The sequence below is a fragment of the Mustela lutreola genome, chromosome 7 (genome assembly GCF_030435805.1).
Source record: "Mustela lutreola isolate mMusLut2 chromosome 7, mMusLut2.pri, whole genome shotgun sequence".
Taxonomy (NCBI): domain Eukaryota; kingdom Metazoa; phylum Chordata; class Mammalia; order Carnivora; family Mustelidae; genus Mustela; species Mustela lutreola.
Window position 1 is genome coordinate 81,003,483 of NC_081296.1, and position 18,525 is coordinate 81,022,007.

At 58.6% G+C, this 18,525-nt stretch overlaps 1 protein-coding gene and 1 long non-coding RNA gene across 8 annotated transcripts in view; one reads left to right on the forward strand and one right to left on the reverse strand.

Annotated features, from left to right (window-relative positions):
* LOC131836379 (uncharacterized) overlaps positions 1-929 on the reverse strand; it is a 186,271-nt gene extending 185,342 nt beyond the window's left edge. The window contains exon 1 of the long non-coding RNA XR_009355591.1: positions 647-929. This is a non-coding gene — a long non-coding RNA (uncharacterized LOC131836379). The remainder of the gene's footprint in view (positions 1-646) is intronic.
* CARMIL3 (capping protein regulator and myosin 1 linker 3) lies at positions 101-17,141 on the forward strand. 7 transcript variants are annotated; one of them, XM_059181697.1, is made up of 40 exons: positions 101-443; positions 1,961-2,055; positions 2,387-2,437; positions 2,542-2,601; positions 2,688-2,803; positions 2,998-3,095; positions 3,336-3,406; positions 3,505-3,578; positions 3,805-3,880; positions 3,965-4,053; positions 4,523-4,617; positions 4,846-4,932; positions 5,127-5,236; positions 5,373-5,450; positions 6,017-6,093; positions 6,175-6,279; positions 6,373-6,442; positions 6,903-6,984; positions 7,098-7,194; positions 7,356-7,410; positions 7,503-7,675; positions 7,881-7,949; positions 8,175-8,268; positions 8,354-8,452; positions 8,872-9,000; positions 9,175-9,288; positions 9,709-9,884; positions 10,690-10,777; positions 10,915-11,052; positions 11,334-11,397; positions 11,530-11,738; positions 12,123-12,226; positions 12,861-13,176; positions 13,542-13,670; positions 14,329-14,395; positions 14,497-14,586; positions 16,060-16,178; positions 16,269-16,443; positions 16,607-16,708; positions 16,822-17,141. In XM_059181697.1, the coding sequence occupies exons 1-40, from the start codon at positions 404-406 to the stop codon at positions 16,848-16,850; spliced, it is 4,110 nt and encodes a 1,369-aa protein (XP_059037680.1). In that variant the 5' UTR covers positions 101-403; the 3' UTR covers positions 16,851-17,141. The 7 variants fall into 7 exon arrangements, with proteins under 7 accessions (XP_059037680.1, XP_059037681.1, XP_059037677.1 ...); XM_059181698.1 differs by having other exon boundaries at positions 12,126-12,226; XM_059181694.1 differs by having other exon boundaries at positions 102-443; positions 16,263-16,443.
* The last annotated feature ends 1,384 nt before the right edge of the window (positions 17,142-18,525 follow it).

Genomic DNA, 18,525 nt, shown 5'->3' on the forward strand with positions numbered 1-18,525 from the left:
CTCACGGTGCCCGAGGAGTGGATGGCACGGAAAGTGGACGACACCCCAGCCCGGGAGACGGCCCAGGCTCCAGGCGACACGCACCCGGCGTCGCAAGCGGGAGCGGACGGGAGGGGTGGGCACCAGCGAGCGCGGGATCTCACGCGGCTCGGAGGCGCGGCGCGCATGCTCAGTCCCGCACCTCTCCGGGCGGGGCGGGAGACCCGGGCTCCTGGGCCTGTTGCGGGGGGGGGGGGGGGGGCGGGGGGAGGAGCGCTCGCGCAGCCGCCCCTGACTGGAGCCGGCTCGGCGGCTGCTGCAGCGCTCAGCGCCCGGGCCCTACCGGAGCCAGGTCTAGCATGTGCCGTGGCTCCCCGGCGGCGGCGGCGGCTCCTCTGCAGCAACGGCAGCAGCAGCGGCCGCCATGGCCAAGCCCAGCGCGGAGCTCACCCGCGAGCTGCAAGGTACGAGGCTGCGGTGGTCTCCGGGACGCCCCGTCCCGGAGCATCCCAGACCAGTGCGTTCCTCCCGCGGTACACCCCATTCCTGGTGCCTCCCCCAATCCCCTCGCCGCGTGCCTTCCGACTCCAGGCAGCCCCCTGCCCCTGCATCCTAGCTCGGGGTATCGCTGTCCCCGGAGCATCCTCGGCTGCTCGCCTCGCCTCACCCTGTCAGGACCTTCCAGTTCCAGAGCCTCCCGTCCCGATCTTCGGTGACAGGTGCAGTCCCCTGACGCTCCCTAGGGCTGACTCTCATTGATCCTGGCCCATCCATCGGTGAGGTGTCCAGTCTCTCCTCGGGGGAGTCCCCGGTTCCCCGCCGGGCGGGGCCCGGCCCGCCCCGCCGGGCCAAGGGAGCTGCCCCGGGTCCTGACCGCCTCCTGGCTCCGCACCCTCCCTCCTCCCGGCCCCGCCCCGGAACTAGCCCTGGGAGCCCCTCCAGCAGCCCCGCAGCTCCCAGACCAGTGGGGCAAAAAAGGGAGTCGGGAAGAGGCCCGGGATTGGAGCTAAAACCAAGAGCAGGGTCTCTGCAGCTCGCCTCCCAGAGCCCCCGTCTTAGCCTGCCCCTTCTCCCTACTCACGCCCACAACTCAAGGTCTCTCCCGTTTGCATGGCCAAGACCCGACCCCCCAGCACTACCACAACCATCACTCGCCCCCTGCCCCAGGTGGGGGAGCACAGGCTTGACCACGCAGAAACCAGGACGTTCAAGGATACTCAGAGGCATGCTGCACCGTGGCAGTTTCCCATACCTACACACACACAGACACACACACTCACTCACTCACTATCAGATGTGTGTGTACACACATCTTTAAAGAAACGGCACCCCCACCACACACACACACCCCCACACACACTGAGATATCTGGATGGTTTTGCTAGGAACTGTGTACTGAGCTCATTTAAACACTAACTCCTCACAGCCACCACCACTGCCACCCCCCAATGCCCCCCATCCTCCCACCACCTCCCACCCCTACCCCCTACAGCAGAGCTGTCTTTCACAACTATAAGCACAGCTCACTCATTCACCTATCCACTCCTACCAAGGCCACACACAGGCTCCCTGGTGTCTTCAGAAGGCAGGCACACATCCATAGTAAAAGGCAGATGCTCACAGACCACCCAGAATATAGTCAAAGGGACACCCCCACGCCCCCACACACTGACTCACTATGTATGTGTCAATGGCTGCTGGAGTGCATGGGTTGGAAAAATCCTTCACACCCTCAGAAGTGTAAGACACACCCTCCCACAGACAGTGTCACTCAGCAACTGTCCCCTGACTCAGGAACATCAGGAGCCAGAGTTTTCTCCACACCCCCCTCCTCTCCAATACGAAGACAGAAGCCACCCAAGAAGGAAAGCTCTCTCTGTTTATTTCTCCTCTCATCTGATCCCACACCTGGAGAACTCTGGGGAGGTAGGGGTGGCCAGGGTAAGGCGGAGCTCTGAGCAGGCCCCCCACCCACCCACAGACAGCATCAGGAGGTGCCTGAGCCAAGGGGCTGTACTCCAACAACATCGGGTGAAGCTGGAGACGAAGCCCAAGAAGTTTGAGGATCGAGTTCTGGTGAGGGCACTGGGCTTGGGCTGGGGAGGTAGGGGCAGGCAGAGGGGGCCTAATCAGGGAGGGCTGGGCTGCTGGGAACAAGGAAACTGGGAGGCAGGGTGGACTGGGGATGGTGGGGGCACAGAGAAGACGAAGCCTAAGGAAGGGGGCAGTCTGGACTGGGTGGATGTCCAGGATCCCAGGATGGGGCATGAGAGAGAGGGAGGACATCTGGAGCAAAGGGCCACTGCTGACAGGGGTTGCACATAGGCTGAGGATGCTGAAGGAGGACAGGAGGCCTAGGCCTCAGGAGCCACCATTTGCTGCTGATGTTATTTTCCTTTCTCTGAAGGCCCTGACCTCCTGGCGCCTCCACCTCTTCCCCCTTAAAATCCCAGCCAAGGTGAGATGGGCTGAGGAGCAGGGGTGCACCCATCAAACTCCCTCCAGAATCAGGCAGCCAGGCCCTAACCTCGAAATGAGCATCCCTGTGCCCCCCACACACAGGTGGAGAGTTCCTTCAATGTCCTAGAAATCCGAGCCTTCAACACGCTCAGTCAGAACCAGGTGAGTGGCATGACTTGGGCCCTGCTCTTGGGGCCAGCAGGAAGAAGGAGTTGATGTCTGAGGCCCTGGTGCTCCCTTTCCTCCAGATCCTGGTGGAGACGGAGCGTGGCCTGGTGAGCATGCGGCTGCCATCGGCTGAAAGCGTGGACCAGGTGACACGACACGTGAGCTCTGCCCTCTCCAAGGTCTGCCCTGGCCCGGGGTGAGTGGCAAAGGAGGAATCTCTCAAAGGATTAAACAACGAGGAGAATTCTCCCTCCTTCCCCTGGCCCTGGGCTCCCAGATCACTGAGGAGAAGAGCCCTTATGTCCCCACTCCTGCCTCTTCCCGGGGACCCAGAAGTTAAAATTGACAACCTCTTTCCACCCCTGTCTGGGATGGATGCTCATTTTCCAGGTGTCTAATCCGGCGTGGAAATGCTGACACCCCTGAAGGGCCCCGAGACACATCCCCCAACTCCGAGACTTCCACATCTACCACTCACAGTGTCTGCGGTAAGCAGGGGCAGACCTGATGCAAGTGGAACCTCAACACCCCTGCCCTTGTCCAGAGTCCTTTGCACCTGGGTCTTTGCCTGCCTTGAGGACTCCATAGCTCCCAGACCTCAGAGGTTCATGGTGTCGTAGGAACCCAGGACACTGGCCACATAAAATGACCTCGACCTTTCCTTGAACCCTAAGCCTGTTCCCCATGCCCTTACTCCTCATGGAGCCAGCTCATGTCCTGCCCCACAGGTGGCTTCTCCGAGACCTATGCTGCCCTGTGTGACTACAATGGGCTGCACTGCCGTGAGGAGGTGCAATGGGTACGTTGGGCAGGGAGCCGGCGGGTGGGCAGGTGGGACCCAGAGGGAGAGGGCAGAGGTGGTGGGGAGCAAGTATGAGCCAGTTCCACCTCTCCAAGGATGTGGACACCATCTACCATGCTGAGGATAACCGGGAGTTCAATCTTTTGGATTTCAGCCACTTGGAAAGCCGGTAAGCAGATGGAGCAGAGACTCAATCCCCCCACCCCGAATCCTTCCAGCCTCAGCCTGACCCTGGCCCTTTCAGGCTCTCTCTTCTAGTCCTACCTACAGCCCCAGCTCTATCTTCCCAACTCTACTGCCCCTTGTCTTCTACCTGGCTAGACTTTCCCAGCCCAATCACCCCATCCCTAGATGCTTCTGCTCACCACTTTCCTGCCCCTTCAATCTGCCCACAGAGACTTGGCCCTAATGGTGGCAGCCCTGGCCTACAACCAGTGGTTCACCAAACTCTACTGCAAGGATCTGCGGCTGGTAGGGACTAGGAGGGGTGGGAGGAGGGGCCAGAGATTAGCGCCCACTTTGGCTCCTGATCGGAAAAACCCCCTCTGTCCTTAGGGCTCTGAAGTGCTAGAACAGGTGCTACATACCCTGAGCAAGTCGGGGAGCCTCGAAGAGCTGGTGCTGGACAACGCCGGGCTTAAGACGTGAGGCCAGCCTCCTCCCTGGGCAGCGGTGCCCCACTGATGTAGTCTTAGAACCTCAGAGCATGATACAGGCCTCCATGCTATCTCCTCCAGCTCCTCACCTTATAGAAAAGGAGATTTAGGCCCAAAAAGTACACACAGAAGTTTATGGTCAAGCTGGGACTCAGACCTAAGGCTCCAAGTACCCCAGCTTCATGGCCTCTCCCAGTATGCTCCCTGCCCCATCCCCTTCTTCTAGCAACTACCCAGCAGGGGGGCTCTGCTCTAGCCTCAAGGACCCAAAGCTCGGCTTTGTCTTGGCACAATTTCCCAGGTCCTTCAGAGTGATGACAAGCTCCCTGGAAGGCCCCAATTTGGTCCCCACCTGTGGGGGCCTCTGACCTTTGCAGCCCCATGCAGGCAGGCAGGTGGACGAAGAGGGGAAGCCCAGAGGCTGGGACAAACAAATCCTTCCTCCCCTTCCCTGAAGGGACTTTGTCCAGAAGCTGGCCGGGGTGTTTGGGGAGAACGGGAGCTGTGTGCTGCATGCCCTCACTCTGTCCCACAACCCCATCGAGGACAAGGGTGAGCCCCAGCCCTGAATCCTACCCCCACTGCAACACAGACCCCTGTCCTCACCCAGAGCCCAACCCGGGGCTGAACAGGGGCTCTCCAGCCTGATGCCAGCCCTTGCCCCAATACTGCTGTCCTTGACCCCAGGCCTGTTCCCACATCAAGCCCCCACCCTGACTCTGCACCCCCTGGTGCCCACTGCCAGCCCCTCGCTGGCCCATTTCTCTCTCCACTCCCCAGGCTTCCTCAGTCTGAGTCAGCAGCTCCTCTGCTTCCCCACTGGCCTCACCAAACTGTGCCTGGCCAAGACTGCCATCTCCCCTAGAGGTACTTGCACTAGGGGCCCTGACCTCTGACCTCTGCTCCTCCTCCAGAACCCTCCAGAGCCTTGTGTCCTAGAGGTGTACTAACACACTCACATAGCATCCCAGGGATCTGAGGGAGGGAAAGCCACATCGTAGGGTGGTGTGTCCAAGAGGTGGGGATGGAGTCCAGTCCAGCTCAGTGCCCGCTGTGCTCAGGGCTCCAGGCACTGGGCCAGACCTTCGGGGCCAACCCAGCCTTTGCAAGCTCCCTTCGATACCTGGACCTGAGCAAGAACCCTGGGCTGCTCGCCACAGATGAGGCCAATGTGAGTCCACAAAACAGCGCTCAAGCCCTGTGGAGGCAGGCTCAGGCTTCAGGACCTGGGCATCTCTGCCCTATAGTTTGGGGGTGGAGGAGTTCTATCACCTGTTCCCTGGCAGCCCCTCTGTCCTTGTTCCCAGGCCCTCTACAGTTTCCTGGCCCAGCCCAATGCTCTGGTGCACCTGGACCTGGCAGGAACTGACTGCGCCATTGACTTGGTGAGGGGTTGGTGATGGGAGAGCCAGCCTGAGGGGATTTAGGGAGGCCAGCGTGGGTCCCTGCCTCACTGCCCGTGCCTTGAGTGGGCAGAGCTGGTGGGATGACTCCAACTTCAGCTGAATTCCAAAGCAACACCCACAGCTCACACCTGTGGGGCATGCTGTCCTAGTAACTGCCCAAGGTTGTGCTGGCTGTGCCTAAAAGCTGGCCCTCCTTCCATTCCCCAGCTGTGCACCCTGGATAGGGTGGAACCCTTCAGGAGGAAGAATTTTCCCTCTCATTTGAACAAGGCACCTTAGGAGCCCCTGGTAGCCCTCGCTTTACATTCCCTGCCCATGAACCTCTCCACCACTCCTGGGGGTCAGGCAGGGAGTAGACTCACTCTCCACAGAGGGGGACACTGAGACGTTAAGAGGCAAAGTGGGCATTCACAGAGGGGCTCACACAGACTGCCTGCTGAGGGTGATGAGCCAGGACCTTGACGGGGTGGGAGGGCGGAGTCCTTGCCAGCCACGCCCAACACCCCTCTCAGCCTCTGTGAGACCCGCCATGTCTCTCCCCACAGCTTCTGGGAGCCTTGCTCCACGGCTGCTGCTCCCACCTAACCTACCTCAACCTGGCACGCAACAGCTGCTCCCACAGGTGGGAGCACAAAGGCTGCAGGGAGGGATGGGGTGAGCTGTCGGCATCCCCCTCCCTTGCTGACCCCAGGAGTCTCCGCAGGAAGGGCCGGGAGGCCCCACCAGCCTTCAAGCAGTTCTTCAGCAGCACATACACACTAAGCCACGTCAACCTGTCGGCCACGAGGCTGCCCCTGGAGGCCCTCAGGTCGGGTGGGTGCAGGGTTGGGGGGAGTCCAAGTGGGAACTGTGAGAGAAGAGGGTGGGGATAGAGGTGGGCCTGCTGACCTTCCTCCCACAGGGCGCTGCTCCAGGGCCTCTCCCTCAACAGTCACCTCAGTGATCTGCACCTGGACCTCAGCAGCTGTGAGGTGAGCCTTCCTTCCCCCAAGGCCCCTGCCAGTCCCCTACCCATCGCCCCACTGTTCATTTCTCTGACCTTCCTCAGCTCCATCTTGCCTCTGTGCCACACCACTGTGGCCCTTGGACCTGACCACACCTCCACTTTCGCTTCTTAGTCTGCAGTCTGTGTCCCTCTTTTCAGAGGTCATTTTCAGCTTATGGTCTCCCCACTGAAAGCTTTGGGGTGGGAGATACCAGACTTTCCCACCAGAGGGCAGGAGAGAGCTATCTCCAGAGTCAGGGCCTGGAGATATTTCTGGCTAAAGGGAGGGGAGAGAGCCTTAGGAAAGGATCTGGTGTGGAGAAGGGGCCTCCTGATTTCAAACCTGCGACCTAGAATGTCCTTGAGTCCTAGTGTGACTACTCTAGTTTCTAAGCATTAAAGGCGCCCTCTCCCTACCCCTGCTTTCCCCACCGTGTTCCCCGCAGCTCCGCTCAGCAGGATCCCAGGCTTTACAGGAGCAGCTGGGGGCTGTCACCTGTGTGGGCAGCCTAGATCTGTCGGACAATGGTGAGTAGGGGCACTTTCCTTCCTGGGGACCAGTGGGGCATAGAGGAGAACCCCTGAGGATACTCCAGTGAGCCTCAGGCCTCAAGGCCAGACCTCTCCCATCTGTTGGCCAGGGTTTGACTCCGACCTCCTGACACTGGTGCCTGCACTTGGAAAGAACAAGTCCCTCAAGCACCTGTTCCTGGGCAAGAACTTCAATGTCAAGGCCAAGTGAGGCCCCCTCCCCATAGCCCCAGACCTCACTCCACCATCCACATACCCTTTTGGCTCACTGTATTACCTCTGGCCCCTCCCTGCTCAAGTCACCTCTGCTCCTCTAGTAGCATGACCCTAGCCCCTCCCCTCCTGCTCTGAGCTCTGACTCCCCACAGGACCCTGGAGGAGATCCTCCACAAGCTGGTACAACTGATCCAAGAAGAGGACTGTGTGAGTGCCTAGGCCTGGGGGTGGGGAACCCATGGTGACAGGGGCTGCAGGGGATGCAGGGACTGGGCCCAACTCTGCTCTTGCCCACATAGTCCCTGCAGTCGCTATCGGTAGCAGACTCAAGACTGAAGCTTCGAACCAGCATCCTTATCAATGCGCTGGGCAGCAACACCTGCCTGGCCAAGGTGGACCTGAGCGGCAATGGCATGGAGGACATCGGGGCCAAGATGCTGTCCAAGGCCCTGCAGATCAACTCCTCCCTCAGGTGCAGCACACAGCTGGCCCAACCTGGGGCCCCAGCCCCCACCCTCATCACGCCTCCCTGCTTGCCCCGTTGCTCTGTATTCCAGCTTCCTGGATACCCTCAGGCCCGGGGTCAGAGTCAGCTCCATCACCCAGGAAAGAAGGGAGGACTCCAGAGCTTGCTGCGTGAGGGAGGGGTCACCAGCACCCATTCACTCTCTCCCTAGAACCATCCTATGGGATCGGAACAACACATCTGCCCTGGGCTTTCTGGATATTGCAAGGGCCCTGGAGAGGTGAGCAGAATGGGGCTCTGCCTTGACCCCAGCCCCAGCCTCTGTGGGCCTGGACCTTGGGCCTGGACCTGCTACAACAGCCCCTGCCCCAGCTTGCTCAACCTGTTTGCACAGAAACGTTGAAAAAGGCCAAGGGTGAGGGAGATTGTCAGCAAGGGGGATCTGGGGAGCAAGGGCCCTTCCTCACCTCTCCCCCTACCAGAGCTGTGCCACTGTGCCCCACAGCAACCACACGCTCCGCTTCATGTCCTTCCCCGTGAGCGACATCTCCCAAGCCTACCGCAGCGCCCCTGAGCGCACGGAGGACGTCTGGCAGAAGGTAGAGGCCTAAATGGTGGGGGCAGGACAGCAGAGGGAAGGGCCCACATCCCAGGCCCTAACGCCTCCCAACCTGTCTTTTCCAGATCCAGTGGTGCTTGGTGAGGAACAACCATTCCCAGACGTGCCCCCAGGAGCAGGCCTTCCGGCTGCAGCAGGGCCTGGTGACCAGCAGCGCCGAGCAAGTAAACATTTCCCTCTGGGCCATGTGGGGCATGCGTGCGGCACGTGGGGCTCGGGTGTGATGTGATAGAGCATGGCACGCCAAGGGGGCGGGGCATGAAAGAGGCATCCTGTGGCTGTCATAACTGGACTCCGCATGCGGACGAGCAAAAGCACCTTTGTGGTCTGGCCTCAGACCCGAGAGAACAGGTTGGGGGCCCCAGACAAGCGGTGTTCAGGACTGCGGGAGTACTCTTGGAAATTCAAGGGCACCCCAAGAAGAAAAGAGAACAAGCCATCCAGAGACACCACTACCCCATCAGTGCCAACAACAGGAGCACTGCCCCAGGGGACCCAGAAATGGTGTGTCTGGGGTCCCAACTGGGAAGATAAAGGTGCAAGGAAACCCCCCCACCTGACACTTTAACTGGCTGTGCTCCAGATGCTGCAGCGGCTGTGCGGCCGAGTGCAGGAGGAGGTTCGGGCCCTGAGGCTGTGCCCCCTGGAGCCTGTGCAGGATGAGCTGCTTTATGCTCGGGACCTCATCAAGGATGCCAAAAACTCGCGGGCGGTGAGCTCTCTGCAGCCCTACCCTCCGGCACAGACCAGGAGCCTAGGAAAGCTGGCCACACTGCCCCATGAATATCCGGGCCCTGACACGCATATCTGCCCTCCCAGCCCAGGGCCCCCTGGGATGTGGTCGGGCCCAAAACTGGCCCTCTGCTGATAACCCTTCCTTCTGCAGCTGTTTCCCAGCCTCTACGAGCTGGGCCACGTGCTGGCCAACGATGGGCCTGTACGGCAGAGGCTGGAGTCAGTTGCCAGCGAGGTGTCCAAGGCCGTGGACAAGGAGCTGCAGGCAAGTCCAAACTGTTGACCAAGGCTCAAAGCTGAGGGCTGAGGTCAGCACAGGGAAATTACTGGGGATAAGAAGGAAATGCAGAGTTGAGGCCACTGTACTTCCAGTGTGTCAGGCTAGAAAACAGGGTTTGGATTTTTTTTTGCTATCTTCCTCTTGGCCCCCAACTCTGACCTCTCCTCTTTGGACTCTAATCCTTGGACTGACTCTCCCCCGTCCATACGGTAGGGTGGAAGGGACACTGGCCAGGATGTGGGGAAGCCTGAGTGTCCCAGGCTCTGCCTGGTAACCAGCCCTGGAACATTGGTGGGTCCCTCAGTCTCACCAGAGGGAGCTGGAATAGACTAGAGTCTCCTCCGTTGTGGCACCAGCCTGACCCTGCACCCCTCCGGGGCTCTGGCCTCCCTTCCCCCACACCAGGTGATCCTGGAGTCGATGGTCAGCCTAACACAGGAGCTATGTCCCGTGGCCATGCGAGTGGCAGAGGGGCACAACAAGATGCTGAGCAATGTGGCTGAGCGCGTCACGGTGCCCCGGAACTTCATCCGAGGGGCGCTGCTGGAGCAGGCAGGACAGGACATTCAGAACAAGCTGGAGTGAGAGGCGGAGGGGGTTGGCACTGGGACGGGGCTGGATTTGGCCCAGAGCACTTAGGGACTTGGGGCCCAGATATCAGCAATGAATAATGAATGGCACAATCTCCATTACAAGGGATAAATCTTTAACTAACTGCAACCTTGCTATTTAGGGTCTCACTGGTCTTTGCCCTAGAAATCTAAGTGCTGAGCCTGGGTTTTGGAGCCTGGCAGTGCACACACAGGTGTAAACACACACACACATAGTCACATGTGTGCACTAAGAATCACCTCCCAGAAACAAAGCACAGCTTCCTGGGGGGCATGGACAAAATTGATGAGTAGGGATGCATGTTCTACACTCTGCCCCCCACAGAGTTCTTGTTGCCAACCCCCCAGCCCCACCCAGAGCTCTCATTCTGAGTGCCCCCACTCACCAAAGCAAAGGAAAATTATTACACATACATGTGAAATAGCCATACTCAAGAAGAACCAGTTTCTGTGCTTACAACAGAGACCAGCAGGGTTCACTCAGCACCCCAATTTACCCAGCTCTGTTCTACTGGAACTTCAGGAGTCTGGTGTGGAGCCCCCTTGCTCCTCCTCCTTCTCACTTCCTCTTGGTGCACCCTCCCAATCCACACACACCTATGCTGGGGGTCAGTGGGTGGGATGGGACATGCCTTTATGAGACATAAGGGAGACCTAAGACACCTCTGTGGATGGCCAGGCCAGCTGCCCAGTCCCTTAGGCATCCGGGGAAGGGCAGGACCAAGGCTCAGGGGCCACAGAGTGGGTAGCTGAGCTGCCCCACCTGTGCCCACAGTGAAGTGAAGCTCTCAGTCGTCACCTACTTGACCAACTCCATAGTGGATGAGATCCTACAGGAGCTGTACCACTCCCATAAGAGCCTGGTAAGGCTTCTGAACCCCAGCCAGGCTCAGGTACACCCCCACCCGACGTCACCCCATCTCCCCCAAGCACCCGTCTCCCATAGCCCTGGAAAGTGGACATCTTCCCAGGGAATTGGTTCACATCTGTCCTTCCCCAGGCCCGGCACCTGGCCCAGCTAAAGACACTATCAGATCCACCATCGGGGCCAGGCCAAGGGCAGGATCTGTCTTCCCGGGGCCGAGGACGGAACCATGAGCATGAGGAGACCACAGATGATGAACTCGGGACCAACATTGTGAGTTCCCCACTCCCCATTCCCCACCCTAAACTAGGAACCTCCAGAACACTGTTCCCTTCCCTTTCTCTAGACTGCACTGTCCCCTGTCACTGGGCCTGGTCTCATCCCCCACCCCAGTCCAGCCTCGCCTCTACCCTGATCCCAGTGCCTCAGCCACACAAGGGCAGAGAGGCGGGAGGGGAGGCTCTAAAGAGACAGCTTTATGAGGAATAAGAGGCTTCATGTGAGGATCCTGGAGACTGGCAGCCCGGGCCCACCCTTTGTCTCCATTTCTGCAGGACACCATGGCCATCAGAAAACAGAAACGCTGCCGCAAGATCCGGCCAGTGTCCGCCTTCATTAGTGAGTCCCCATCCTCCAACCTGATGCCCTCCAGATTCCCTTCTCAGGCCCTGGTCCCTGTTTAATTCTGCTTACCCACCTGCTTTCTCCCTGGACCTCCTGCTGGTCCCTCTAACGCTGCTGTGCCCACAGGTGGGAGCCCTCAGGACATGGAAAGCCAGCTGGGAAGCCTGGGGATCCCCCCCGGCTGGTTCTCAGGACTCGGGAGCAGCCAGCCCACCGGTGGTGGCTCCTGGGAGGGTCTGTCCGAGCTGCCCACTCATGGCTATAAGCTAAGGCATCAAACACAAGGCAGGCCCCGACCTCCCCGGACTACCCCTCCAGGACCTGGTCGGCCCAGTGTGAGTCCCTACGTCCTCACAAGAGGACCAACTTCACTTAGCAATGCCCCAGCCAGAGGTTCTAGCTTTAGGATTCCAATGCCGGAAACATTAGCCTTGGGGGATCAGGCAGGGGCCCCAATAGGCCACCAAAAAGAGGATGGGATTATCCAGTTTTCCCAGATAGGAAATTGCTGTCTGCCAGATAGTGGCATTTCCCATTTGGGTGAGGGACAGAGCCAAGAGCCACCAAGCTTAGGAAATTCCCAAGTGGACTGAAGTCTCAATTTCCATGGGGCCAAGAAGAGGCAAGGCCAAGTCCAAAGGCAAAGACCCTGAGTGGATGGGGGCAGCGGGGAGGACTTCCAGATCCAGATGAGATATCCTCCAGGACGTTCCTCCCAGCAGGTGCCAGTGACTGGGACTCGTCAGGAGAATGGGATGGCTACCCGCCTGGATGAGGGGCTGGAGGATTTTTTCAGCCGAAGGGTCATGGATGAAAGCTCCAGGTGTGGCATCTAGACACAGTCCCATTTTCTGCAGGCAAAATCCTCCCAGTGGTCACAGAGGGCCTATTCAATGGCAGTGTCCCAAAACCAGTCTCTCTGGAACATTTCCCCACTTTCTCATCCTTCCCCACCCAGCCCTTACCTCCCATGTTTCCTGGCTCTCCTCAGGACAGCCGGCAAGGATGGGATCAGGGTGAACCACCACAATGGGATGGTGGGGACAGGGTGGGTGGATGGGGTGGCAGCAGTTAGTAGAAAGAGGCCCAGAGGGTATATTCCCTGTCCCAGTCCTGCAGATCCCCCAGCACTGGTCCAAAAGAAACAGAGTCACTTGGAGAAGCTGAGAGAATGATGGGGGGATGGGGATGCCTGGGAGGAAGGAGTTGCTGGGCAGGTGGGGGGAAGGAGGCCGCTGGAGGATTTTGACAGGGAAGGTGAGGACACCATCTCCCCTGAGAAGGAAGTGGAAAGGATTACGGGGCAGCAGGAGAGGCTGGGTGAGAGAGGAAGATGGGAGGTTTATCAGACCCAGGACTACCCTAACACGGCACCAGCCTGGACCCTGAGCGAACTCTGCATCTGGCATTTGCATCTGCCCAGGGCTTTGTCACTAATTCACCCCAATCCTGCCCAGCTACCCCCGGACCCTTCGGACCCTGCGGCCAGGCCTCTCGGAGCCGCCACTGCCTCCACTCCAGAAGAAGAGGCGCAGAGGCCTGTTTCACTTTCGCCGGCCCCGGAGCTTCAAGGGGGAGAGGGGGCCAGGGTCCCCCACCACTGGTCTCCTCCTCCCTCCACCCCCGCCCCCACCCCCAACTCAGGAGAGCCCCCCCAGCCCAGATCCCCCCAGCCTCGGCAATAACTCCTCCCCGTGCTGGAGCCCAGAGGAGGAGAGCGGCCCCCTCCCTGGATTTGGGGGGAGCCGGGGGCCTTCCTTCCACAGGAAGATGGTAAGTGAGGTGAGGTGCTGTATCCTGCCCAGTTGCTGTTCTGCACATAGCCCACCCACATTGCCCCGCCCCAGGCAGTTAAGGGGAGAATGCTAGGACTCAGGGTTCTGGGGAACTTCGGTCATCCCAGCGGCCCTGCTCCTTGAGCGGTCTAAGCTTGGTGACCCAGTGCATGCTGGGAGTGCTGCATGCCAAGGAGGGTAAAGGACGGACTCCTCAGAGGAGGGCTGGAGGGTCAGAGGGCTGGAGCAGGGCGGCCCCAGGGCGGGGGGCTTAGCAGGGCAGGGGCCCTCTCCTACTCCCTTGCTGCCCACAGAGCTGCTTCTCCATCAGGAACTGCTTATAAACCCGAGGCCTTGTTCCAGGGCACTGAGGGGGCAGAGCCAGGGGAGGGGGGCCTGGCCCCTGGGACGGCACAGCAGCCAAGGGTCCATGGTGTTGCCCTTCCTGGGTTGGGAAGAGCCAAGGGTTGGAGCTTCGACGGGAAACGAGAGGTGAGGGGAGCCCAGGCACCTACTGTTCCTATGGATCCCTGTCTACCTTCCCTTCCGAGCCCCGTCCCTGCTGGGCCAGCGGAGAGATTCTGGGCCAGCGGTGTTAGAAGGTGTGAGCTGCAGGTCTGCTCATTCCACACACTTGCCTGCCACGAAAGCCCAGGCAGGTCGCCTTACTGCCCAGAGCCTCTACTTCCTTGCCAAGCAGGCAGTCATAAAAATACTTACCTCTGGAGCTCCCTTTCTCAAACTTTGGTGACTTGATTACCACCTTTATGACTGATTTTTACCTTCCCCACATACCACCTGTATTACTTCGTTTATCTATTCTTTCAATCAACTCACCTTTTTAACTTACTCTGGTCCTAAGCATGATCGGTTTTTCAAATCATGGGTTTGTTGTACCAGTCATGGTTTGTTTTTTTTTCTACCACATAGAAAATAAACACAGAACTATTAAAATAACAGTACGTCCTTTGTGTAAACCGTTTCTTACGCCCCTTGACTGGTAGGGATGCCACTTTGGGGGGAAAAGGTCCAAGAGTCTAGGGACCAATGCCAGGAGAACGGCATGAGATACCCGAGCAGAAGTCCCTTGTTGACTGCAGCCCTGTGGGGAGGACACTTTTCTTATGACTTGACTCAGCTGTCCTTTCAGGGCACAGGCCCGGACCTGGAGGGCAGCGCCCAGGCTTGGCAGAAACGGCGCTCTTCGGACGATGCAGGTGAGAATGGTTGCCCTCACTTCCTCTCCTTGGGCCCTCTCTCAGGGGCCCCTCCTAATGTGTCTCTCCCTTCCCCCTTTCCCATCCCCTCCACACTGCAGGGCCCGGAGCCTGGAAGCCCCCACCACCACCGCAAAGCAGCAAGCCAAGCTTCAGCGCCATGCGCCGAGCAGAGGCCACATGGCATATAGGTATGGAACACCTCTTCCTGCCCAGCCACACTAAAGACCCAGGGTGTGTCCAAAGACCCAAAAGCCACAGCCCCTGTGTTGGGGAAACTTACAACCATGATGGGGCAGTGAGGAAGTCACAACAGTACAAATGTTTCCGGATATTTACAAAGCCATATCCAAAAGAAACAAACAAGCCAATCCAAAGCAAGTCCCACAGAACAAAAGTGGCTTTGCCAGCAAGGATTAGGAGATAGGAACAATGTGTTGTGGATGGTTCCAGGGAATTCTGTGGGGCAGACGCCACCTCTGGCCACCAGCAGCCAAGAGACATCCCTATAAAGAAGGCCTCTCTCTCTCTCTGCACCTCAGCTGGGAAAGAGGGTGGGCAAGTACCAGCTGCGCCAGACCCACCTCAGACATTCCAGTCTCCTCCAAAAGTAGCTGGCCAGGGCATCCTCAGTCCACTCAGAAACATGTCACAAGGAAGGGGCGTGAGCCATGTCTTGGAGGTCAGAAACCACAGGTGTCAGTCCCGGCTCAGGCACCACCAGTGTTGACCTTAAACAGGTCATTTACCTTCTGTCTTCAGAACTCTGAAGGGACAAATAAATTATGATATGATGCTTGCTTTTTGTTGGAGCACTTCTCACTTAAGGAGCCTCTAAAGGAAAGGTGGTCAGCTCGGCATCAACTTAATTGCACACAGGCCTCAGATATAACCCCCCAACATCACTGACATGGACAAATCTCCTGATAGAGGTTGATTTTTGCCCCCCTACCCCACTCTCCTCCCAAGGCTAGGGCCCAAGTCCGTGGTGCAGAGCCTGTGCTCCTGGCCCTCCAAGGCTGTCCCAGCACTGAGGCCATCTTTGCAGATTATCCCATCCCACACACAGACCAGTTAAAACACCTAAAGGGAGGCTCCATCCTCATTTAGGAAACCACAGGAGTCAGAGGCTCCACTGTACACACCTGCCATCAGCACCCTGCAGGTCCATTTTACTCACACCTCACAAATACACACGCAAACAAGACCTTCCCAGTAGCCCCCCCACCCCCTGTTGGGCTCAGATTACGTAAAGCCACAGAGGTGGGGGAGGGAGGTGTGCGCCAGGGCATCTCTTCCCAAGGCTTTCACCATCTAAATCAGACTGGCAGACAGAGTCCTGGGAATGCCAGGCTGCAGCCTTGGCAGGGCCCTGGGGCACTGCAGGCCTGGATGGGCAGCCATGCCTGGGGACCCAGCAGTCCCTGGGCCCTGGCTTTGTCCCAGCAGGAACTGCTCTTGGGGAGGAACAGCTAAGCTAGAGCGCCCCCTCACCCCCACCAAGGTGATAGGCTCAGGACAATCTCGGAGACCAAGGGCTGTGGAAACACGATAGCAGGGGCGGTGCAGGGCAGAGAAGTAGGAGCAAATGGGCTTGGAGGGGGGGAAAGTCCTGGCTCCAGAATGCCTTTTCCGGTAGCTTCTCCTCTGTTCCCATTCCCCAGCTGAGGAGAGTGCCCCCAACCACAGCTGCCAGAGCCCCAGCCCAGCCTCTCAGGATGGGGAGGAGGACAAGGAGGGGACCCTATTCCCAGAGAGAACCGTTCCTGCTAGGAATGCCAAGGTGAGGGCCGGCAAGGTGGACGGGAGAGGCCCTGGGATGAGGTGAAAAGACTAACTGACCTAGCATTTTTCCTTCTTCTGCCAGCTGCAGGACCCCCCCTTAGCTCCACGGCCCCCCAAGCCTGTGGCTGTGCCCAGGGGCCGCCGCCCCCCACAGGAGCCAGGGGGCAGGGAGGAGGCTGAGGCTGGGGGTGCAGCTCCAGGAATGAACAGAGCCCGGCTGAGGCTGGGCTCACACCAGGACCAAGAGGAGCCTGAGGTCCAAGGTCAGCCCCCTGGCTGGAGCGGGGTCGGGGTGCCTCTCGGACCTTGTTACCCATATCAGGACCCTCTCCCAGGCTTGGAATGAGTCACAGGCTGGATAAGCGCCCAGCCAATGAGCCCTACTCATGTGCCAGGCCTCCCTTGACTGTCATTTCTGGGCCCCAGATCCAGGCCGTCGGACTGCCCCCCTAAAGCCCAAGAGGACACGGCGGGCACAGTCCTGTGACAAGCTGGAGCCTGACAGAAGACAGCCCCCTGACCCCACAGGTGCCAGTGGGGTGGGCGAAAGGGCAGTCCCCCTCTGCCTGACATGGCATACCCCACACAGAGAGGCTGGCTCTCTCTGCCTGGGAAAAAGGACTCACTGGATTTGTCCCCAGCAGGAACCAGTGAGCCAGGAACAGACTGACAGCCACAGCAGCACCCTGCCCAGCCCTCCTCTCGACATGTGCCTCACAAGGACTCGGACCCCCACCCACCCACCCCACCCCCCGCACCTCCAGGCCTTCTGCCAACCCATCCCAGGGGGCAGGATGGCAGGATGAGGTGTGGGGACAGCAGGTGGGGGACAGGAAGGGAGGGAGCGACCTGGAGAGAGGGAGGCCGAGCTTGGGGCAGGGCCGGCTCCTCTCCTGGAAGGGCGGATCTGTCCCTCTATCCCCAGGGACTCTCTCCCTCCTTGTATAGAATAAAAAAACAGACTCACTGCCTGCCTGGTCTCTGCTGTCTTCCCCATTCGCTGCCGCCACCCCCCACCATCTGCTCCCCCTTAGTGCTCAGTGCTTGGCCACAGTGGGGAAAAGTAAGGAATCCCCCACAGGGATGGGAATGGGACTCTGACATAAGAAAGACAGACCTGAGAGGTGCTAAACGGGAGGGTACTGAAAAATGCCCCCAAGTCGGGGGTGGAGGGTCATGTGCAGGATCTGGGCTGAGCTGGCTGGAGCAGAGACCAAAATGACTGAAATCAGTACCAATGCGTGTTGTGGGGGATGTGCAGTGGGATCAGAAGACCCCCGTGTCCCAGGAGGACACTGGGAGCAGTATGCTGTGTGGTGTGTATGCAAGCTTACACAGAGGCAGGCTCACGGATGGTGGAATTAAATGGTGTAGTGTTGTCTTAGGGGTACCATCAATAGAAACCCCAAAAGTAGAGTGGCCTGAAGGTAAACAGTAGTGTCTACAGCAGGAGATGATCAAATTAATTGCTTCCCATTGGTGTACTAACTAACGCACACTACCTTGGCATTCAAGGCTATGTTCAGGGAACTCCTCCTCTGTGAAGCCCTTCCTGATGCCTTCCCCTGACTCATCTAAATTAAACATCCCTCTCTCTGACCCATTGCTTCCTGAACCACTCCATAATTTTGCACCCCTCACACTTCATCGCATTTGTGTGTTAACCTATCATCTCTCTGTCTGTGGGTCTGTCTGTTCTCTGTAGAGGCACCTCTCACAGGGGCAGGAGCCACATCTCAATCCCCATGCAGCCCCAGCCCCTGGCACCCAGGGGATGTCCAACAAATGGCTGCTAGCTTAATATGTGAGCAGCTTAGAGGACAGAGGGCAACGATGTTCCAGTGAACCCTCTCGTGGACGCATCCCAGGTCACCATGAACCCAAATGTCTTCACTCATGGCATGCAGTTCCCCCAGAAATCTTTCTCTTTCCCTGGTCTCACTGGGGCTGGACTAACATCTTGTTACCTCAAGATCTGTGTGTGACATGGCCCCTCCCACAAGGATGTGACCACAGAGGTTGTGGGAAGGGGGGCGCCGCGGTGAGTCAGGGGCACTGAGAAGATGCCTCAGGAATCAGCCCTTCAGCACATCTACCTCCTGGCAGCCCCTGCTTCAGGATGGGAGACAGTGTGCCCTTAAGCAATTGCGTCCATTCCTTTGCGTGTCCCTGTTGAGAAGCATCTAGGGAACAGGACCTCCTTTTCAAAGCTGTGAGATTTAGCGTGGTATGGGCTGGTTTTGAAGGAGCACGTTGAAGATCTCCATCCTGTTGTATTTGGGTTGGTGTGAATGAGTGTATGTGTGTGTGACAAGTATAGCCCCGTGTTCCTTGATGTGTTACTG